Source organism: Cataglyphis hispanica, chromosome 2 (genome assembly GCF_021464435.1).
Source record: "Cataglyphis hispanica isolate Lineage 1 chromosome 2, ULB_Chis1_1.0, whole genome shotgun sequence".
Lineage (NCBI taxonomy): Eukaryota > Metazoa > Arthropoda > Insecta > Hymenoptera > Formicidae > Cataglyphis > Cataglyphis hispanica.
Window position 1 is genome coordinate 7,794,362 of NC_065955.1, and position 22,805 is coordinate 7,817,166.

At 30.8% G+C, this 22,805-nt stretch overlaps 4 protein-coding genes across 11 annotated transcripts in view; 2 read left to right on the forward strand and 2 right to left on the reverse strand.

The window, feature by feature from the left end:
- Positions 1 to 3,885, forward strand: part of LOC126858758 (protein numb) — a 63,037-nt gene extending 59,152 nt beyond the window's left edge. For all 4 annotated transcript variants that reach the window (XM_050609296.1, XM_050609297.1, XM_050609294.1 and 1 more), the window contains one exon: positions 202 to 3,885. In XM_050609296.1, the coding sequence (XP_050465253.1) occupies positions 202 to 507 (306 nt within the window). In that variant the 3' untranslated portion in view covers positions 508 to 3,885. The remainder of the gene's footprint in view (positions 1 to 201) is intronic.
- LOC126858785 (1-acyl-sn-glycerol-3-phosphate acyltransferase alpha) lies at positions 3,813 to 15,292 on the reverse strand. Of its 5 annotated transcripts, none has more exons than XM_050609362.1 (7): positions 15,177 to 15,292; positions 10,044 to 10,229; positions 9,795 to 9,928; positions 9,450 to 9,631; positions 9,020 to 9,185; positions 8,672 to 8,827; positions 3,813 to 3,844 (listed from the first exon to the last, which is right to left on the reverse strand). In XM_050609362.1, the coding sequence occupies exons 1-7, from the start codon at positions 15,185 to 15,187 to the stop codon at positions 3,828 to 3,830; spliced, it is 852 nt and encodes a 283-aa protein (XP_050465319.1). In that variant the 5' UTR covers positions 15,188 to 15,292; the 3' UTR covers positions 3,813 to 3,827. The 5 variants fall into 5 exon arrangements, with proteins under 5 accessions (XP_050465319.1, XP_050465317.1, XP_050465322.1 ...); XM_050609360.1 differs by lacking the exon at positions 3,813 to 3,844 and adding an exon at positions 3,851 to 3,990; XM_050609365.1 differs by lacking the exon at positions 3,813 to 3,844 and adding an exon at positions 7,074 to 7,096.
- A 1,026-nt stretch (positions 15,293 to 16,318) lies between these two features.
- On the forward strand, positions 16,319 to 18,291 carry LOC126858792 (U6 snRNA phosphodiesterase 1). Its single transcript, XM_050609388.1, has 5 exons — positions 16,319 to 16,547; positions 16,700 to 16,851; positions 17,008 to 17,342; positions 17,870 to 18,113; positions 18,213 to 18,291. The coding sequence occupies exons 1-4, from the start codon at positions 16,456 to 16,458 to the stop codon at positions 18,065 to 18,067; spliced, it is 777 nt and encodes a 258-aa protein (XP_050465345.1). The 5' UTR covers positions 16,319 to 16,455; the 3' UTR covers positions 18,068 to 18,113; positions 18,213 to 18,291.
- A 296-nt stretch (positions 18,292 to 18,587) lies between these two features.
- LOC126858743 (tonsoku-like protein) lies at positions 18,588 to 22,799 on the reverse strand. Its single transcript, XM_050609256.1, has 2 exons — positions 22,653 to 22,799; positions 18,588 to 22,550 (listed from the first exon to the last, which is right to left on the reverse strand). Exon 2 carries the CDS (start codon positions 22,487 to 22,489, stop codon positions 18,689 to 18,691), a length of 3,801 nt encoding a protein of 1,266 aa, XP_050465213.1. The 5' UTR covers positions 22,490 to 22,550; positions 22,653 to 22,799; the 3' UTR covers positions 18,588 to 18,688.
- Between the last annotated feature and the right edge of the window lie 6 nt (positions 22,800 to 22,805).

Below are 22,805 nucleotides of genomic sequence, written 5' to 3' on the forward strand. Positions count from 1 at the left end.
TGAAAGTATTTTGTCTTTCACATTGGTAAGATCGAGTATTTAAGTAGCATTTTCATCTTCTTGAGAACTTTTTATTATTTCTATTATTTACTGCAGCGTCAACATACAAGAAGAATCTTTTTTTTTCCATTTGATCCATTGTACGTAATATTCTACCTAAATACTCATGGATGTCTTCTCACGAGTTTCTCTATTCAATAGGTACAACCGCTTTCCACGGCAGCCGGTTTGCCAAAACCAGAACAATGGTTGGGTAGCATAACCGGATCTGTGCCGTCGCCGGTACCGCAGCAGGTACCTGCCAGTCCTCGACGAGCACCTCCGCTTCACGCCAGGGCGCTTTCGCTCGGATCAGCCGCGATGGGCCAAGCTTCCAGAGGAGGACCTTCCGATCCTTTCGACGTCGAGTGGGCGGAAATTGCCGCCAGAAATTTGCGGCAATCAACCACGACGACGAATCCTTTCATTATGCCGAACGCGACCCAAGCGTTTCAGGTGCAATTGTAGCGTCAGGAGTTCATCAACAACGTCGCCAAGTATTTTCGCTCGAACACATAGCGGCAACACGCACGTTCGCGTTTCGACGTCGCGTCCGATCGAAAATATTACACGTGAGCCGCCGTTTCCTCGACCCGATTTCGAATGCCGCCGAATACTGTCAGGCGCGGTCGAGCTTCCGGTTGGATAGTACAAGTCCTCTCTCTACGGGATCCGAAGAGAAGCTGGGTCCCGAAAGAGCGCGACGATCTGTCTCTTTTCGAGTCGGCATTTAGTAGCAACGACAGTAGCAGCGAACCTTACACCAGCACAAAAGATATCAGCGTAAATTACTTTATAGATAGATAAATATACGCACACAGCCTTAACGACCTCAGTAAAAGTAAAAAATGGTACACGCATAAATGCATAAAAGCATAAAAGCAGTTTGGGAGATGACGTGACGGGAGATACACAATGTTTCATGCACCGAATAATAACAGAGGCTTACAGCTCGTCAGCCGATTAAGGAGAAGCAATAGATGTCGCGAAATACCAACGGATTTCCCGACAGTACCAATAATTATATATTCAATGTCTGTCACGCGATATATCGTAATTGGATATCCCAATTATCTTGAGTAGAATTAGGCTCGAACCGCGAGCGGTTATCGTCGTTCTGCATGAAAAACGAAATTGTACGCACCCAAGATTACACTGCACCCTTACCGTTTTTTTTTCTTTTCCAAGAGAGAAAATTACGCGTAGTGTAGTCGCTCTTCGTGATCGTGTCCCGCGAGCTGGATCACAAAGCGAGATAATCGTACCTTTCGCAGGAAGGAAATTGCATTTCCGGCAGGCTCACCCGGCTCAGACGAGCACGTAGATAAACGAATGACGTTTCATCATACGTGAAATGTTATTATGCAGGTGGATTAACATCCGCGTGAGGGACTGTGATATTGACGCGAAGTGGCCAGTACTTAAGCGAACAGGGTCGAAGAGAAGTATCGTGAGGAACTTGCTCAAGGTTGTCGTGTTGCGCGATAACAGAGAATAAAAGCGATCGTGAGCTCGGGTACCGTGGACTCTATCGTCCTGTGTAGCCGGCAGAAAACACCCATATAGATTACTTAAGTAAAGATTAGCTGTTGAAAGTTATAGCGGAGATATTGTCTTACACTATCGTTGTCTATTATATATACACACACGATCGTGTTGCATTTATTGTAAAGGCAGAGAATCGCAGGATGATGAGAAAATTCTTGCACAAGGACGACGCTCGCGGAACGATTTCCTCGAGAACCTTAGACGGTGCTTCCGTTCTGTAATAGCAATAGCTGTGCGAAAATCGTTCGCCGAGCCGATCCTCGAAGAAGTGCGAGTTCATATCTACGATCTGATTGCAGTCTGAGTGCAAATGAATTTCCTCAGTCCCGCATAGTAATTGATAGCGTCCCGCGAGATATCAGTATTGCGCCTCTAGCAGCTTTCTGTCTTTCAACTTAATGGCTGCACTTTCGATTTTTCGAAACGGATCGAGGGTAAACGTCAAGGAAGGCCGAGATAATCACAAGAGGGATAATTGAGGCGCGCAAGTGTGTATGCATTGTATATAGATTAATTATTTAAAGTATGATGCGACAGTGTAGGGGCATGGGAGAACGTTCCAGAAAGAGAAAGAGAGAGCATAATGAAATCATTTATTAAACCAGCGACTCAGTAATGACGCGAAAGAAATTCTTCCTAAATAAAGTTTAATCAAAGTGTAATAATATTTTATAAATATGATTTTCGGAGACTATATGAAGAATAATATTGCGCGATTTATAATTTATTTGCGGGTTTTATACGGCTTCTTTTAATTCTTACGTTATTTTTAAGCAGATTGTCATATACTCGCAGTCATTCTGATAAGTATGTACGTATGTGTACAATACTACGATATATGTAGACATTCCTGCAATACTCCATACCGAGATATATATATACTTACGCGACATAAGTTTTTGATCGCGCGATTTGATTTCAATGTCCTGTTAAAATCGCGTCTAAAATTGCATCTAATGTAATTTATTTATTTATTTCGATACAACCACGCTACGAATACGAAGCGTACCTATATTGATATTCTTCTATATGACGAGTATTGTTTAAGAAGTATTACCGCTTCGATTGCGTAATAGATTTTATTGTTAATCAGATAAATGATTTAGAAGAGATTGTTATTAACGATTATGGAATCGAATGATATCCATCTATTTCTGCGAGAGAAATTTTTGCCGTCATCGTTGCAAGCTGTTCGGCGAAAATGGATTTGGTTTTTTCGAGCCACCTTCCGTCCGTCCCGAAAATCAAAAGGTAACAAGAAATAACAAAATTAAAAGCGGGAAGAAATTTAAACGAACACTGTAAAGTAGCAGCAGGGAATGATCGCTGGGTACTTATTGCGGTACTTATCGAAAGAAAATATCGATTAATCAATGTACTTAAATATTAATACACGTAGAGAGATCGTTGCCCGTGCAAGATCGCTAATCGACGCACGTCGTCGATGTCTTCGTTTTTATTTGTATTTTTTTTCTCATTTTATTATCTTTGAAATTGCAAAATATTTCTTTCGTTATTCGTTCGTTTCCTCGAGAAAGAAAAAGAGAGAAGAAGAAAAAAGAAAGAGAGAGAGAGAACGAGGAAAAATTTGTACATAACACAGCATAGTGATTCGTTATAATATTATCATGTTTACGTACTTACTGTTTTTTTTTTTTCCTTTTACGTTTCTTGGTCGATGTACGCTAATTCACATAGTTCATTTGACTAGGATCGAGAAGGAGTGATAGTGGCGTCTTGGCTGGTATTATATCCGCTTCTACAACGCTTCTGCGACTTATCTGGGCATCTGATGTTTTTTCTTCTTCTGTTGTAATTTTTAATCAAAGAGTCTCATTTATTTGTGACTATCCTTTTTACTGCGCTCGGAAAAACGCGGAGATCAGCCAGGACGCGTTCCGGTGTCTCGTTCGACTGAAACAGATGAGTGCATTTAGAAAAGTGAATATAACATATAAACACAAACACATATAAATACATATATATATATATATATATATATATATATATATATATATATATTATACACGTTTACATATCCAGAGAAAGAGACGCCGGAACAAGAGTATATAGGCGAATAGATGCACCGCGTGCCAAATTCAAAAGTGCAACCGCGTTGCCTGCCAATTGGTACATCGCGCACGCTTCCGTGGTTGTGTTGTACATAGTGTCGCCGGTCGATTCCTGGATCAATGTACGACTTAATGCGTGTATATTTCGTAAAAGTATCCTTGTTCATTTTACATTGTATCTGCCACTGTAAAAATACGATTTATTATATAATATCTGTTGTGATTATGAACAGGCTTTTTATTTCTTTCACGAAATATACCTCCGCACTCTTTTCATGCGAAAAAGGTGCCGATCTCTTTCTATTCTCTTCAAGATGCGTCTTTATATCGACTAAACAAGATGGAGAAGAGGCAATTCAAAAGACGGTAATATAATAATAAATATGATATTCAGATCTCAACAGCGTGTAAAGATAAATATTAATTCTCTCCGAATTACGCAAATGTTAATATCTTTTTCTAATATTTTATTTTTGAAAAAAAAATTTTTTCTTGTTGCTTATTGCAAAATATGAAACTATGAAAATATGAAAGAGTATATATATATTGTATATATATTGAATATCAATAATATTTATCATTTATAGCAATATTTTTCAGATGTAATGTTGTAGGATTTTTCAACACTTAATTTAACTTAAATTAACAATCCATATTTTGATATGTAATTTACAATTATATATCTATTAAAAATAAATAATATATTCTGTAATCTCTTTACGCTAACAATATATAATATTTTTCTTAACAGTTTTCGAATGTTTCTACTATATATATATATATTCTGATATGAAAAACAAAGTGATATGGATGACAGATAAGAAAAATCCGTCGTGACTTAACCATGTTATCAAAATAATTTGTAGCGTAAAAATTATAATAATATATCATGCAATATAACATAAAAAACTTTGCATATTTTCTTTTTAAAAAGAAGTTCAGTAAAAAGTTTAAATTATGTCAAAAAAGATTTGCCATTCTGATCAGTATAAACTCAATCAGATACTTGATCAAATAAAAGCTCTTTCAGACGTAGTGGACGAACTTAGAGTGGCATTAAACGATTTGAAAAAGACATCCGTCAACGTGAATCGTGAGACAGCTTTTTTTGAGCTTACAAAAGAAAATAAAATCGATTATGTTAAACCGATTGTACTACGAGATATGGAAACAAATGTTAGTAATACTGGAATTTGCACGAGGATCGATGAAACGCATCCAGCCACAAAGAATACTGAGGTATTCATATAAAATATATTGGACTATAATCTTTTTAATAGCAATAATTATACAACATTTGCTACGGTTACAAAAAAAAATTAAATACATGTGATGTACTTGTATATTTTATTATACATAAAAACGTACAAGCGCAGGTAGTGCTGAGTTTTTATTATATATAACTTACAGAAAAAAGTTATAATTTATTTTTTCAGACAACCTTACAACGTATTTCTATTTTCTTGCATAAATTTTTGTTATATCTTTTTACGTAAAAATTTTTATTTTTATTATATAAATTTTTATTTTTATTATGTAAATTTTTATTATGTTATACAAATAAAAAAAAGTATTATAATATTTGTTGTAACATGTTCGTTATATAACAAACATATATTATGACATTGATTATTAGGCTTGGAAATCTTGCTCAACTTCTCCAAATTATATAGTTCATTGTAAGAGAAAAAGAGATCATAAGCCATCGGAGCATAGAATCAGGTCCTTAACGATATATGGTAGCCTAAAATTCTTTAAGAATAAAATTCTGAAAAATATACAAAATTTTCGAAAAATTCGACGATCCCCGAAGAGCACTGAGTACGAATGTGTGAAGCCCAATCAACAACAAATGCAAATATGCGTTCGACAAAAAGAAGAAAAACAGAAGTCTCTCAAAGATACAAGGAACGAGAATATAACTAAAGACACTGATATCAGCGAAGAATTAAGTAATTCAGCAGATACGTCATTATCATCCGATGCTTTTGCACAAACAGAGATTGCTATATGCTCATGGCAAGAAAGTGAGGAGAGGTTACTTAATCTTCCATGTCGAAACGTGATAGAAAATAGCACGCAAGCGAGCTCGTTAACAATGATAAGCGATGATTGTTCTGTGATTCATTCGAATCAATTCGCAGACAAATTACCGAAAAATCAAGCGAAACAAATGTTTTTGGCGAATAAAATAAAAAAATATAAAAAATGTTCATGCAAAGAACAATGTCCTTATGCACTGTACAAATTGCCGTGCAACAAATATAAATGCAATACACCGGAAAAGAAAGTAGACGATGAAATTGAAGGATTGACACAGAGACGCTCAAGTTTCCAGACAAAGAATAATTTTCCGAGATTTGTAAAAGTCGATGCGGCTCGAGAGAAAATTGATAGACGTTTCGCGGATTTTTCGCCCGTTAAAATTAAAGTAGACGAGTCTTCAACTTCTTCACTTTCGGTGGATCTCGAAGTTAAGATTTGCAACGATCATTGCGATTCGCAAAACATCAACGAATTCCCCAAACGAAGAAGAGCCAGAACGTATATTGTAAACAAAAAAAATACGACGAAAAATGACTTAATTAAAAATTTTAGAAACGAGACTGAATCGTCCTTCAATATAATTTCCTTATGGAGACACATAAATGAAAAAAAAGAAGAAATTGATGAAATAATAGCGGTAAGTTAATATTGATAATTTGATTAAAAAAACGTGACATTACAATTAAAATTATGCGAATTTTTTTATATAATGTTACATAAAATATTATACTCGCAGAATATATTGTCCCAGAGAAAATATATAAATCTTGAAGAGAATCATCAAGGAAATCAAAAATATAAAACAAAGGATTTTATCGACGGTCATTGGTCATTAAAAAATAAGAATAAACAGATTAAATGTGCTATTCCTGTACTAACAACTCCGATATTAAGTAGAAAAATACCCGTAAAGACTTCAAATTCAATGTTTCAACAAAGCGACAGCCTAAATCAGTCATGTCGACGCAACGAGCGTCAATTAAAAACAAGCAAGATGAGATATACTAATTTTCCTAAAACGATGACTCAAAAATGGATGAAAACAAATACGCAGACGCAAACCAGGAAATTCTCCTATTTTAATTATTTAGAAAACAGATTATCGTTAATAGCTGATTATGCAAATGTAAGAAATATGAGCGAAATGGATAAAAATGGAGAAAAAAAGGTTACGAGAAAAAATAATGCTTGCATCGAAATGGACATTTCATCATCGCAAATATTAATTTGGCCTCGAATCAAGAGACATAATATTTATTCTGCATTCCAGACTGGAGAAGATGTAAATGCTCACTCGAAAGAACTTTTGAGTCAAATATGTGATCAGACTGAAGACTGGCAAAATTGGAGATCCGTAAAAGCATCTTGTCCACTTTGTTGTAATCACATCTCTGCTGAAAAACGTAAAACTCTCATGTCTTATCTTACTAATTATTCTCATTTTCCACCTAAAACATTGAATTTTGATATGAGTAATGTATCAGGCAGACTTTACGATTGTCTTGAAAAACTCGAAAATATTACTACCTGATATTTTCGTAATCGTAATATTATGTCATCGTATCTTATCATCTTCGGCGTTTATTTTTTATAATTAATGATTAGAAATAGGAATAATATTGCCGCCAAATGTGCGCACCACATTAGTTAAAATATAATTTATTGTAATTGTTATAATACATATTATTTTTGAAAAGATACATGTAAACATACATAAATCACACATTTGCGAAAATGCATTTACAGTTGTTGTTCGATATTTCTCTCATATATGTTATTACGAATTCAAAAATTATACACTGATATATTATTTCCTAATAACGCATTAATTAATTAATATTACTTAATAAAAGCAATTTTCCTCATTCTATCTATAATATAATTTAAATTTAAAATATGTGCTGTGTAGATAAATACATTGCAAATATATACTTAATAAGATTTAGTTTTATAATAATATTCAAGACACGTTATATAAGTATATATGTACATACATGGCACTTTGTTTATATAATTAATCTCGTGGGAGTAAAATTTTAATATAATTTAAGGTTTTGGAAAAAAATACTCTCCATACATTATACGAGAATGTGGACGCATTAAATGCAATGGCAGGCAATTTTTTTATATCGTTTATTTAATCATTAATTAATGTCGCAATGCATCTAAATTCAATCTCAGATATTTCAAGAAAAAATTAAATTTTTACAAACTCATAACATGCTTAAATATAGAAAAAAAAACATTGTTCTCTTATAAAAAAAAGTAATATTATAAATTAATTGCGCATATAGAGAACAATAGAAATAACAATTGATTCCAAATATCTAGATTGAATTTTTTAATGTAAAGTTATCATATATCTAATATAGTATGCATACATTGAAATACATAAATATATGAGATGATTTATAGATATTGTATGATTTTATAGCAGGTACTACAATTTGCATATCTAAAAGTATAGAAATGTATGTCATATTTTACAAGATAACATACAGCTTAGAAATAGAAGACCTCAATTATATAAATTAAATCTTTTGCAAGAGGTATAAAAAAGTACAAATTGCATCGATGAAATATGGTTTAAGCTTTGTGAAAAATTCTTTTCTTTGATATTTAAAAATAAACTCGTATAAGAATTAATGGAAGAGCAGTATGGTCTATATGACATATTTCAAAATTATATCGTTATCGTTAAAGTCAAAGAAAACAATTACCATTAATCGATCGATGAACATATAAAGACTAAATGACTCTTATTAAATTAAGAGCTAAATTTTTTATATGTGCATCTAAACGTATGAAAAAAAAAAACGCGCTGAAAAATAGCACGTTTATGAAAATTGTTTTATTAACACGATGAAAATCATTCCTACATGCAATCTCAACAAGTATCATTTAAATTCATCTATTAATTCAGATTACATTTTGAATAATAATTCCGCGTTATTCTTATTACTCACTCTTAAAACCTTGTATTTGTTCTTCGAGGCATTCCGTCGTAGATTCCACGAAAGTTTTGTTCATAACATCGTACACTTCCTTCATAAGCTTTGGAAGATCGTTTTTGGTCAAACCCGCGGTAGGAATAGGCGGTAGAACCGTAATATAACTAGTTCCTAAAAGAGAAAGTCTTTTTTTTAGAGAGATAGGTATTGTTCAAGAAAATTTAATTTTATATATATATATATATATATATATATATATATATATTACATATAAAAAAAAATCTCTTCAGAGATTCAATATTTATTTTTATTTACTTAGTACAATTAAAAAAAGATATATATTTATTTTCTTTGTTTATATACCTGAATAAAATCTTTTTAATTTGCCATCTAAGAAGTAGTACTTTGACACGACAACAGGTTGAATCGGCATTTGAGATTCAATTGCGACATGAAAAGCGCCTTTCTTGAAAGGAAGCAACGAATTACCCGAATGTCGGTGTCCTTCGGGAAATAGAAGAAGTCTCCGCTAGAAAATTTAATCAAAAAAATCAATATATTTTTGCGTTGTATTTAAAATAATAATTTAATTACATAAAAATAAAAAATGTATTAATTTATGTATTACACACACACACACACACACACACACACACACACACACACACACACACGCACGCACACACACACACATATACATATATATATATATATATATATATATATATGTGTGTATGTATATTAGATCATTATTTTGTTAATAAGAAGTAGAGAAACATTACAAGAAAATCACCTTTGCCAGACGAATAGATTCCGCTGTAGCGTTAATAATTTTTTGGGCTTCTTCAACATTTTTCCTATCGATGAACACTGTTCCCCAAAGCCAAGTCGCGAGACCAAATGGTCCAAGATACAAAATCTCTTTTTTAGAAATTACAGTGCAATTCTCCATCGCTAACCACAATTCACCTAAAACTGTATTGAACAATTTTATTGTACATATCTCTACCATTCTTGATAAAAGATATACAAACCTTATATTCGCGCAACATTATTTTCTCAGGCTTATCAACAAATTTTTTTTTTCTTAATCTAACAAAATAAATTTAGAATAATTGCAATAACCGATTGTAGTTACCACAAAGATCTAGTGAACTCTGATGATTGATGAGCACGACACAGCCAGAGTCTTTGATGATATTCTCTTTACCGCGAAAACGGAATTTGATTCCAATGATCTTCGCTATTCTTACTACACATCTGGCCGGCATTCTAAAAGATTTCTTTTCATATTATATATATTTTATTTATATTTTATTTATATTTATATTACATATTACATATTTCAGGTCCAAAGATTTGATTTTATTCACATTTGGGAACTTACAGTGCATTTTTCCAGCTACCGATTCGAAACAGCATGAACGGAATCCACAATCCTGCAGCTAATGCGCTGCCTACTATGAAGAAGGTGAATTTCGCTCGGTATCTTACTTTCTCACTCAAGGCACAAAGCATCACAAAGAGAAATATCAGGGCGATGCCACTTGTCGCATAGACGCCGCATAGTACTCTGTTATTGTGCGAAATTAATTACATCAATTGTATATTAAATTTGTGTAATTTAAAAATTAAAATTAAAATTCACAAAAAAATAAAGTTATAAAAAAATTAAATCTATATTAAGTTTTTTTTATTCATAATTATAGAAAAATAATATATTTTATTTTTAAAAAGTTTGTCTCAAAAGAAGTTCACGTTCGTTTTTTTTTTCAGGTCTATACATGTATAAGAATTCATATGCATCGTTGCGCACTTTGCTATAATTTTACTAGTGGTCTCTCTTTCTCCTTCCGTCTCTCCCTCTTTTTCTTTCGCTCTATCTCTCTTTATGGTTAATTAAAAGAGTTTATAAAAAGGATGCTTTAACTAGTTAAAAGACACCTTTAATGTTGTAATGTTAAGGCAAGATGATACAAAAAAAATATTTTATTGTTTTCTTTTTACAATATATGAATCTTTTTTTTTCTTTTTTCTTAGTGATTCGTCTATACGCAGTTAAAGTTGCAAGGTTACTATTATTCTGTATTCTGAATATGATTATTTTTCCATTTTGTCCATAATAATTTAAATTATTCACAAATAATATTCCGTATCACAAAGGTTGTCAGAATTGATTATTACGTAAACTTCCACTATATATCATTGCATATAAATTGTCGGATGGAAAATCTTAGTTTTGTGCGGAATATTTTTATGAAATAAACAATTTCTGATAATCATATAAAAAATAGATATAAAAAAAACATATGAATATTAATGCACAATATTTAATCTTTATTAATACAATATATTTAATATTTTAGAATAAAAGATGAAAATAATTTTAATCATTTTTATTTCCTCCCCTATTTAAATTCTTTCTTGTTTAATTAAATATATTTTAAATATAGGTTCTCACACACACACACACACACATACACACAGTCAATATTACTCGATATATTTTTACAAAAATTAATTATCATAATATAAAACTGGCATTTTCTTTAACGTTCTGGCAACGTTTTAAGTAAATATCAAAAATATTGAAATGAAAGATTTATAATTAATATTGTGACTTACATTAGATCCAAAGACCAACTTTTAATCGACGTCACCAGATGTTATTATTATCGATAACACAATCAATCTCAAGTAATCATTAAGATGATAATGCAGTACATTCAAACAAGTTTAAAGTTCAACTTTTTTCACCAAGTTTCTTAGCTATTGTCCCTTGAATGTTGACAAAAGAGGCTATCATCAAATGGACGTAATTTTTAATTATACATCGCAAATATATGAACTTTGCACTTTGTACCTTTGCATCGTCGAGACAAAAAAGAACATGTATCATAAAATGTGCATAAAGCAGATGTACATATTTTTTTTACATACAAATAGATAATAAAAAATAAAATTGAGAAATTGTTTACTTTATTAAAATTGTAATACGTATGCACAATTACGTTAGTTTCTCTTGCACGATATAAATCATTTAATTTTATAAATAAATAATTAAAAATAAAAAAAGATTTTGTTTGCAAGATTTTAAGAATTTTAATAATAGCATAATACATATATACTTGTTTCTTTTTCAAATTTAATTATTTTCAAAATATCAGACTATATATGTTAAATAAATTATATGTAATATTGTAATAATATTATTATACAATAGTGTTATTATATAATGACATTATTACGATACTGCAATATCTATTTCATATAAATTTTATATTTCTTTGATTTTAAGAAAATCACATAGTTATGAATTACTAGACAAAAAAAAAACTAGAATTTAATAATTTGAATTATTGTAGTATTTCATGCAAAAATATATTTATATGACAAATAAACTCATAAATTGATAAAAATCCTATTATTCGTGAATAAATTTTATTATATTAAATCTTGTTATATGAATCTCGAAAAGTATTCAAAAGTTTTATTTTTTCAACAACATATTTATATTATTTGTAAAAAATAAAATTATAATTTCCATTCTTCAACATTAACAATTGTTCTAGAAATTATTGTTACAATGTATAAAAGCACAATAAGAATCAATTATTGTTATAACTTCTACAAAACATACAAAACGTCCGATAATATTAACTGTCTCATTGTGTGTTTTGTAAAGATATGCAAGAAAATAAAAGTTCTTTAATAAGGAATTGTGTTTTTTCAATTCTTACGATAACGTCAATCATTGATTAATTTAAGTCAAATAAATTTTCTAACAATACAATATTGCTCTTTTAATCACATAGGTCATCCACATTGCAAAGTAACTAACACTATTCCATCCACAAGAATATCATTTCGATTGCATACTTCCGCATTCTCATCAATCTTTTGTAATTTTACTCATATTTAAGATAAAATTATTATTTGCAACAATATTTCTAATAAACAATTAATCAAAACTAAATTTTATAAAGCAATTAATACTATTTAATATTAAATTATTAATATTTATAAGAGTATTTATATAACATTCATAAAACCATTTTTTTATATTATAAAAAAATAACTTAAATTTTTTCAATATATTCCATTTTTTATAATTTTATATTTTAAATTGATCAATAAATATCAATTGTGTGCATATATAATCGATTTCAAATTATTTAAACTAAATACTAAATGAGAGAAAATGTAAGATATTGAGAAGGAGGAGAGTATAAAATCTAAAAAAATTTTATATTCTGTTTATAAAACATATAGCAATTTTACAATGTGTATATTATAAATATAACACATACAAATAAAAACAAATAAATACTATGAGATAAATACAATAAATTATCTCTTAAGTGAAGAAAGATAATGAGAGATCGAAAATTAATTATTTCTTGAAATATTATATTCATTGTAATAATAATAATTATAATAATAATAATAATAATAATAATATATTATATATATATATATATATATATATATATATATATATTGTTGCTTAAATTTTCGATTTGTAATGTGAAGCAAATAAATAATTGTCACAGATGTGTCACGCGGATCATCTGATTGTAGAGGTCAAAATTTCTCTTGACCGTTACTAGAGTCCTTTACTCTTTCAGTTAACGAACGAGTCAATTCATTCATTAAAGCTTAAACGATTTCATTCAGTAAATTTCAATTTGACTCGAATTGTCAAGATATATAATATCTTGAGAAATCTTAATTTTTCTAATTTATTATAATTTGTGTTTTTTATAATTAATTCAAAATAAATATGGCAAATTATTTCATCGATTCAATTATTTATTATTTAACATATTGAATGCAAGATAAATGAAGTTCTTAAAATAATATTTTCCATATTATCTTGCTACTTCATAACAGATAATTCATTTCATGAGTCAACATATTAACACGTAAAACATATGCATGTGAAGAGTATAAAGTACAACATATACTACTACATGTGGAGAGAAATGAACAATAAAGTCCGATCGAAACTCAAGGAGCATAGTCAGATCGAAATTCTATACATAATTGAAATATGTACTTACACCAGTGGAGATAACACACGGATAATATACTTCAGCATTGATAACAAATGTTACATTTTATTACACACAAATATTCAATTTAATAAATTGATAAAAGTTTCTTTTCCGAATATATAATTTTCATTATATCACTATTAGTTTTATGAATAAAGATACATAAATAAAATGTTTATCGCAATCTGATAAAAATACGATATCGAAGTGTTTCAATTTTGTGAAAGCTATAAATTTTACATGTTTTTCTGCAATCAAGATTGCGCATGTAGAAATTATATCTATTTTCCATTATAATAATAATAAGATTTTGTTATGTTAATGAAAAAATAATAAAAGTGCACTAGCAAGTAAATTCTTATTTTAGAAACGTATTATATCTATACTAATATAGGTAAGACTATATATAGATAATAGTAATGTGTATTTTTTAATATGAAGGAAAATGTTCGTAGATAAAATCAATAATAGATAATAGAAAATAGCAATAAATTAGAGAAAGTTCTACGATTATATGTATATCACTATGAGTATATATTCGAATGTGACTAAAAACTCGTAAATTTAATATAATATATATTTTTATAAAATTTCGTAAATTATCCTTCCTTGTCAATTTAAATAAATTAAACTTATTATTAATCATCTATTTAATTATTTATTTATCCATATTTAATTGTTATTAAATAAATAAATTATTATTTGCTTGTCATAAATATTGTATAAAATACAGACATAATAAACTTCAAATATAATAAGTAACTAATTAAAAATATCTATTTATGTTTAATTTAGATATAATAAGGAAAAAAATATTATTTTTTATATAAGACATCTATTTAAATATATATAATTCAAGGTTAAAAGTGGACATAAAAATTTGCTAATTTCTTTCTTAATAAAAATTTTATTTATTCAAAAAAACTGATTTTAAATGAACTTTAATAAAACTTTAAGATTCTATAATAAACTACAAATTAATATGTTTTGATTTATATGATAAAAATCTTTCATATTTCTGTGATTAAAAAAAACAGTTCTCTAAGTTCTCTCAAATATTTTATTTCATCTAATTATATCGCTTGTATCATGAAGCACCGATTTATTCATAATTATCTGTACTTATAATCTGTACCTATCATGTTAATGAATGTAAATATTACCTATAACAACTTATTGCGTACTACACGTTAAATAAAAATATGAATGTTTCAATGAAGAGAATTCACTGTATTTACCTTGATTCGTTTACCTAATTTATTTATTTCATTTCGTGTATGATTCGTGTAGTTTATGCGTGTTCTTATTTTTAATTTTTTCATTCGATAAACGTCAATAACGATCGCGGTAATAATAACCACAACGCGTATACACTACTTTATTTTAATTTACTCTATATTCGATGTATCCGGGTCAAAATTAGCCGAAGAAAGAACAATAATATTGTCATGTCGATTACTTACGTCTTGAACATGATGTTGTTCAGGTACGTAGTGTTCACCGCGACTGATCAAAAACAACTGTCAAATACCAATAACCGCTGCCTCTGTAGTGACTTATAACACTACTATAATCATGGGTGGTATATGGCCCATCGAACGATACATCGAACGATGAGTCGACACATCTCGTAAATCTTCGACAATTCCCGCCTTTTGAAAAGCACCGTCAATGTTTGTTATACAGGGTGCTTTCCAGCCACATACACTGTGCTACACAAAAGCATTTTATTGCCTACATATTATCTTAGAAGATGCTTTAGATAATATAGCCAATAAAATTTTTGTAAGTGTTTTTGTGTAACACAGTGTCGTCTTGCTGGAAAACTCCCATACACAGTCACCCACAAATAAATACACTTTCCGAGATACTATTAAGTACGCACTAGTGCGTCGAAGTAAATTTACAAATTTACTTAAATAATATAATTAATAATAAATTAATAATTAATTATAAAGAAAACTATATGAATTAAAAGCACAATAATTTGATATCGCTTAAAATGATTAATTTTGTTTCAAGAATAAGAAAAAGAAGTAAAAGTAATTTATTGTAAATATCTTCTACATGTTAAATATTTAAAAATTAGGACAAAAATTATTAAGAAAATTTATTTTAAAAAAATTTTTATCTTATGTCACATATATATATAAATATGCGCATATATATAAAAATATTTCAATGGCTTTTATTATTGCTATCCGTAGTATATACTAGAATGGCAAAATTATGCGCAGCTAATAAAATATTAAGAAATTCATAATATGTATATTTTTCCAATTGTGATTTGTAATATGTAGGCAATTGTGATTATGAATCTAGCACGTACATATACCAACCGTTGTTTTATCACAGTATATACTGTGATTTTACCACTGAAAAGTGAACTAACTATGTAGTTCCAGATAATTCGGCTTTGAAATGGATCTAGTAACGTTATTGTATGAGCTAGAAAAAGCCTTATGAAAAACGGCGGTGTGATTCCTCTCTGTCCTCTTTCTGCTTCGAAGCATTGCATTAACCAATAAGAGAGAAAAAATAAAGAAATTTTTATTCTTTTTCTTCTGATTGGTCAATCAAACATTTCTAGTGCCTTCCCGACTACATCCAGAATCATACACAGTTTATGTTTGTATATATGTATAATTCATTCTCATTTTCGGATTATTATATTTTTGTTATAGATAAATGATAATAAATATATGCAGTTAATGTTGAGTATAAAAATTATATACAAGAAGGATGGCCGGTTTGCATTTAATAAAAACATACTCTTCCGACTCGGACGAAGATAAGCACGATGAAGAGAAAGATGACGATAAAATTATAAACAAGTATACATAAATTATATATTTATTATTCTAGATTAGTATCATTTAAATCTTGCCTGTTCCTAGAAATTTTATTCTTAGTTTAGTGAAATAACAAAAAATATAACATTTCTATTTTTCAAATATTCCATATATATACTCGATATATATTTTAGGCAAACTAAGCTAGCCTTACCTACAAGTATTTTATCGTTGAAAGGAGTTACATATCATGAAGAAGTGATTGACGATCCATCAGAGCATGATGGACGGATACGAAGCTTCCAGCATGAACGTGGTAACTGGGCAACTTTGGTTTACATAGATTGTAAGTATTTTATTTTCCACATGTAAAATTGATATTAATTATGACAAATTAAGAGATTAATTTACTTAATTTTTGCTTAATGATTTTGTAAATTATATGTTACGATCAATTAGATTCTTTAAAATGAGATATAAAAAGAACTCAAATTTATTTCAGATACTACTAGTGATTGCCTTCATACCTGGATGAAATCTATATTGAATGAATTACCAGTCCAAGGCGAGATTATTTCTAGTCTTCATATTAGTCTAAGTCGTACTTTGATCCTAAAGTTTCATTGGATTGAATCATTTGTGGAGGGTTTGAAATTGATATGTCGTCGATTCCATCAATTCGTTGTACAACTCACAGATGTGAAAGTATATTGCAATGAGGAACGAACTCGTACATTCCTTGGAATTTACTGTCAAGATGAGGATGGTACATTGAAGCGCTTAACAGAAGCTATTGACTGTTTATTAGCTGAATATCAATTGCCATTGTTTTATAAGGTACAAAATAACATCTCCTTTTTAAAATTAAGTATCATAGATAAATACATACATAATACAAGACAAGTTTATTTTATTTTATTAATGTGTATTTATAAGATTTCTGATCTCTTTATATATTGGACAAAATATAATGTGAATAATGTGTGTTTCTTTTCTTGCACTATGAAGTAAATTACATTTTTTTGCATACCATTCGTGTTTATGATTAAATTGATAAAATATATGCTAAAAATTCTTTGTGAATTAGTAAACCCTTATCAATTATATGTGTCCTTAGTTTATTTATTTTTATTGAAAATATATAGAAGTGATGGATTGAAAAATATGGGATATAATACAAGATAGCTGTGTGTGAGAAAGCTATAATGGCATATTTTATAATGAAAAAAGTAACATATTTGAACATGTGAAACAAATTTTATCATTTCTAACTTCTCATAATCCAATATGATTATAGTGAAGGATCAATAATCGCAACATGATTTATATATATATATATTCATATAAATATATTTCTTACACAGGATATTTCGTACCACATCAGCTTCTTCTGGTGTCTCGGAGACAAGCAAATGTATTTGAAAAAAATTTTGCCCTCTCTTACTTGTAGTTTAAATACATTTTTGGCAGAAAATGTGGAAGATACTTATGTACATGTCAAGGAGATACAATGCAAAATTGGGAATAAATGTTATTCCTTTGAACTGAAAAATTCTCCTTAAAATCTATTTTAAATTATACAACGTAACCTATTATATGTAAATAAAGGTAAATTATTATTTAATCGTTTTTTTATGTGTTTTCTCGTTTTGACGTGCTGAATCAGCCGCTGTCGTCAAATAAAAAACGGATTTGTTTATTTTCCAGAAACTATCTTAATAAATCTTCCCAATGGAAGTAGGAGAGAGTGAAAATAAGACTTGCTTGTTCGAGAAATGGAAATGACTCGTAGAACAAAGTAAGGAGATATTGTACTACATATCGATTTTTGATGGAGAGAAAATTCTAAAATTCTATTTTTTATGTAACAAATGGTTTATTTTACAAATATTATGTCGTATAAAAATTATATTTTCTTACGAGATATAAATTATTTTGTTTGAAAAACTACTTATAAAAATTTTCATATAAATTATAAAATTATATATATATATATAAATTCTATATACTTTATATATATATATATATAATATATATATATATATATATATATATATATACATATAAGTGAATGTGTATATTCGCGCGCACGTATGATTTATACGTATTTAAATATGTACAAAATGTACAAACTTATCATTATATATAGATAAATATAAATTTATCTTAATATTGTATAACAATTAGACTTTAAAATCATTTTCGGCAAAAGATTTAATTGGTTTAAAGATTGCTAAATTATGAGGCAATTTCGTTACAATACCTGCTCCACGCCACAGTTTAATCCACAAATCACATAAATTAGGCTCCATATTAGCCAATAACGTACAAACCTCGGGATTTTGTATAATTAACTCCCTCTCCGGACTACTCGCAATATTTTTACAACCACTAACGTCGATGTAAGTTAATGTAGGTCGACGACTCAACAATACATTTATAGATGATACAGTTACATTTGTGTTTCCGCGAATTATTAATTTCAAGAGTTTAGGCAAGTGTGCTAGAATAATCTGTACATCAGAGTCTGTTATATCACAGAATGAGAGATCTAGCAATTCCAAGTTTGGTAATAGAACTGTACTTGTGACTAAACTCGAGACAAATTTATCGGAGCAAGTAGTATTGGATAGATTCAAATCAAGTAATTGCTTATTCAAAAAATAAATCATCGTGTCACGATTTAATTTATTCCACGAAATATCGCAATTCGTTAGATTAGGATTGTCGAAAGGAACATGAAAATCTTCGAGTTTACAGTAACGTAAGTTGAGGGTCCGCAAATATCTTAGAGATACGATCAGGTCTCTGAGAATGTCGCGACTCTCTGAACTTAACGGATTATAACTTAGATCGAGGACCCTCAATTGAGGCGGCAACGAATTTATTTGACGTAGACAAGCGAAGTCGATGTCGCAGTTCTTTAAATAGAGTTCCTGCAGAGACAAGAGATTCGAGAGACATCGATGCAAGTGCGTTCCCGCCGTTCCTAGTACAGTGCCCGATAGTTGTAATAGTGTTATGTTTTTCTCATATTTTAAGGTCTTCAACAATGGTACAATCAGTTCTTTAGCGATATCATCGGGTCTTGTGCGAAGTATGGACGTATTTTCACAAGACTTCAAACAGCTTAGCATATTGTCACGGAGACTCGAATCATGAATATGACAGATGGTCTTGTATCGTTCGACAATAGATGGTATCCTTAATTCTACTATCTCGCATTCTAGTCTAGCGTTTTCCTCGACCGCAACTTTCAGAATACTTTCTTTCGTTACTGTTACGTTCCCATTTATCGGCCGTAACAACAATTTGACTGTACAAGCGGTTTCGCGGAAGAACATGGATTCAGCAGCAGTTGTAATGCATTTGAGAAATTCTTCCTCGTCTTTATACACCGCCACTTTTAGATCGAAAGCATCTTCTTTAATAAATATATGTAAATGTATGTATTCTGCATCCTGCTGTGATTCAAAAGCTGTCGGAGTACGCGAGGATGATTGCAATTCATGAATTAACGGGGATGGTGAACGAGACACAATAAATCCATTCGATATCAAAGAAGTTTGTCGTTTTCTCTTAATCCTTTTAGATTCTTCAGATAATTGAATAATTTCAGTAGTAACGCTATCTTCATCGTTGGCTTCAGCACTGTCTTCATCACTTATGTTTAGATACTCTTCATTTTGAAGCGTACAATTTAACTTTAATTTCTTCGTAGTGCTATCTATATTTTCATTAGACTTTCTTTTGCCTGTAGCAATGTGATTATATGATATGGATTTTTTCTTCGTTGTACTTCCGATATCATCTTCCAACCAGTCATCGATGAGAACCTGTTCTTCACTCACTAGAGGTGCGTCATTATCATCTTTGAATGTGACAACTGCATTATTTTTATTGAATGACCTTAGATTTTCTATCGTTCTCTTATAATATTCACTGGCAGATATCTTTTCTACTTCAGACTCTTTATTCGGAGGCTGCACAGACTCTTTATCCGACATTTGAGCGTTGTCGGATCTATTTCGTTTCCTCTTTATTGGAATAAAAGTGGAAAGCTTCTTATACATCATGTCATATTCCACTAAATCTTCGGGACTTAACTCTCCTACTCGATCTTTCCAATCTTCTAAACAATCTAACACCGTATCACCGCCGTGAGTCTTTAGCGTCACATTCGCACCATGTTGTATCAACAGTTGCATCATTGAAAAGTGTCCACAACACGCGGCATCATGAAGTGGTGTCACGCCTTTGCAAGACACACCACCCGGATCGTTGATGTTCGCGCCATGTCTCAAGAGCAATTCTGCGATATCTACGAAACCATGATTCGCGGCTTCGTGAAGAGGAGACCAGCCGCAGTGATCTCTAACGTTCGTAGAATGACCAGACGATAACAATTTCTCGACGGTACCGACATCACCATTAATGCACGCTACATGCAATTGCGTTTCGCCCTTTGCATTCCTCTTGATTGTTGCTGTTCTCGTTCTCCTTTTAGTTATTGTCTTGATATTTTCTTCGTCTTCGAGATCGGATAGTTCCTCTAAACAAATATCCGCGCCAATCTTACCGCTTTCTTCGGATACAGCTTCGCTTTCCGTATCACTCGGTGCTTCATCCGATGTTAATCCTGCTTTTTGTCTCGTATCCTTTGCCTCATCGAATTGATTTGTGCTTTCTAAATAACTAACGAGTTCTCTTGCAACAGACCTTTGCAGCTTAACATTGTCGCTTTCATTCGCCGAAGTCAACGCCAAGGTATAACACTCCCGGATTTCTATGTCGGGAGCATTTGCCGCTATTAACAGATCTGCTAGAAACAGTCCCGATCTACATTTTTCTCGAGGATTAGTGCAGAGTCCAAGTTCCCTTTGTGCGTAAGGTAGCGCTTCCTTATGTCGCCCTGCATCTTTGAGTGTTTGAGCTAAACTTACTAAGGAAATACTTACTTGATCGCCCGTTTTTTCTGCGCAGGTCAGCATATGTCGATAATATTCCGCACCTTTATCGAAGCATTGCGCGGCAACCGCCGCATCGCCCAAGGTTTCGTACAATTTTTGTTTAACTTGAATGTTAGTTTCGACAAGAAGATCATTTTCCGCTCGACATAGAGTCACGATAATCCTTAAATATTTCTCCACTTGATGTTTTATATCCTTTGGCAACCCTTTACTTGTATACAGAGAAATCAATATTTTACGTGTTTCAATCCACTTTCCAGTTCGTATTAATAGTTCAGCCTTTGACATTTTTGCTTCGGTTTTCAAGTGAACATCTTGCACAGTGGCTGCAGTTTCGATATAAGTCAATGCTAGTTCATGATTGCCTTGTCGTTCGTATATAGCTGCCAAAGAAATACACGTTCGATGTAAATCTTCCTGAAAATTGTTTGCTACACACAGCTCAGTTGCTTGTTCGATCAGATTGATCGCCTGTTGCGTCTCCTTTTGTGCTTCTAATGTTAATCCCAAGTTGAGCAAAAGTCTCGCTCGCATTAGCGTTCTCTCCTGCAGCTTGATTTCATTCCCTGTTAATTTATCACACAATTCCATACTGTTCATGTAAGCTAGTTTTGCATTTGCTAAAGCCTCATCGCGTTTCTGCAAATGATCAGTTAAGCTTTCAGCCAGACAAAAATAAGTTCTACCCAGAGTGGCAAATGCACGTTGTTCCTCTATTAAGTTCTTTATATCTCTGGCACCTTCCAAATGTAGATTCTGGTGTATCAGAGCTCGTTCATAATCTCCCCAGCTTGCATGAACCTCCCCAATCATTCTGTGGGCTATCGCGCAATTCAACTTGTCTTGCAATTTTTCGCAGATACTCAACTGTTCCGTATATTCTTGTAGAGCTTCCGTCGGTTGCTCATTTTCAAAATACATGTCCCCGAGATCCTTTGTGATTTCGGCCAGCTGTTGGAAATTGCTGTCTCGCTTAGCATGTTGTTTCCTCTTGATGAGTTTATCGATGTTCATTTTATTTAAATTTTATATATACATAGATAAACGATGTGTTTTCTTTATCATCATCGAGACTCTACAATGTATAAAGCTCTTTGTTAGATAAATAAATCACGATATATAATTCGAATATTGATGTCACTTGAAATTTTGATAAAAACATATTTATTCATAATACCTTTTGTTACGTGTAACAATATCTCAAATGTTTAACAATCGTTCTTGATACTGTAGAAAATTAAATTTTTTGAAAAAATTAGGTTAACATATCTGTTATCCCACAACATGAGCGCGCTTCTGATTTTGTTGCATTCCAAAATTTGCCGTAGGT

Coding starts and splice junctions, on each gene's coding strand:
- LOC126858785 (XM_050609360.1), bottom strand. Junction 9,632..9,794: donor GAGTTCACTAGATCTTTGTG/GTAACTACAATC, acceptor TGTTCAATACAG/TTTTAGGTGAATTGTGGTTA. Junction 3,991..8,671: donor ACAAATACAAGGTTTTAAGA/GTGAGTAATAAG, acceptor CATCTTGTTTAG/TCGATATAAAGACGCATCTT.
- LOC126858792 (XM_050609388.1), top strand. CDS start 16,456: ATGGCCGGTTTGCATTTAATAAAAACATACTCTTCCGACTCGGACGAA. Junction 16,548..16,699: donor GACGATAAAATTATAAACAA/GTATACATAAAT, acceptor TATATATTTTAG/GCAAACTAAGCTAGCCTTAC. Junction 16,852..17,007: donor AACTTTGGTTTACATAGATT/GTAAGTATTTTA, acceptor AATTTATTTCAG/ATACTACTAGTGATTGCCTT.
- LOC126858743 (XM_050609256.1), bottom strand. CDS start 22,489: ATGAACATCGATAAACTCATCAAGAGGAAACAACATGCTAAGCGAGAC.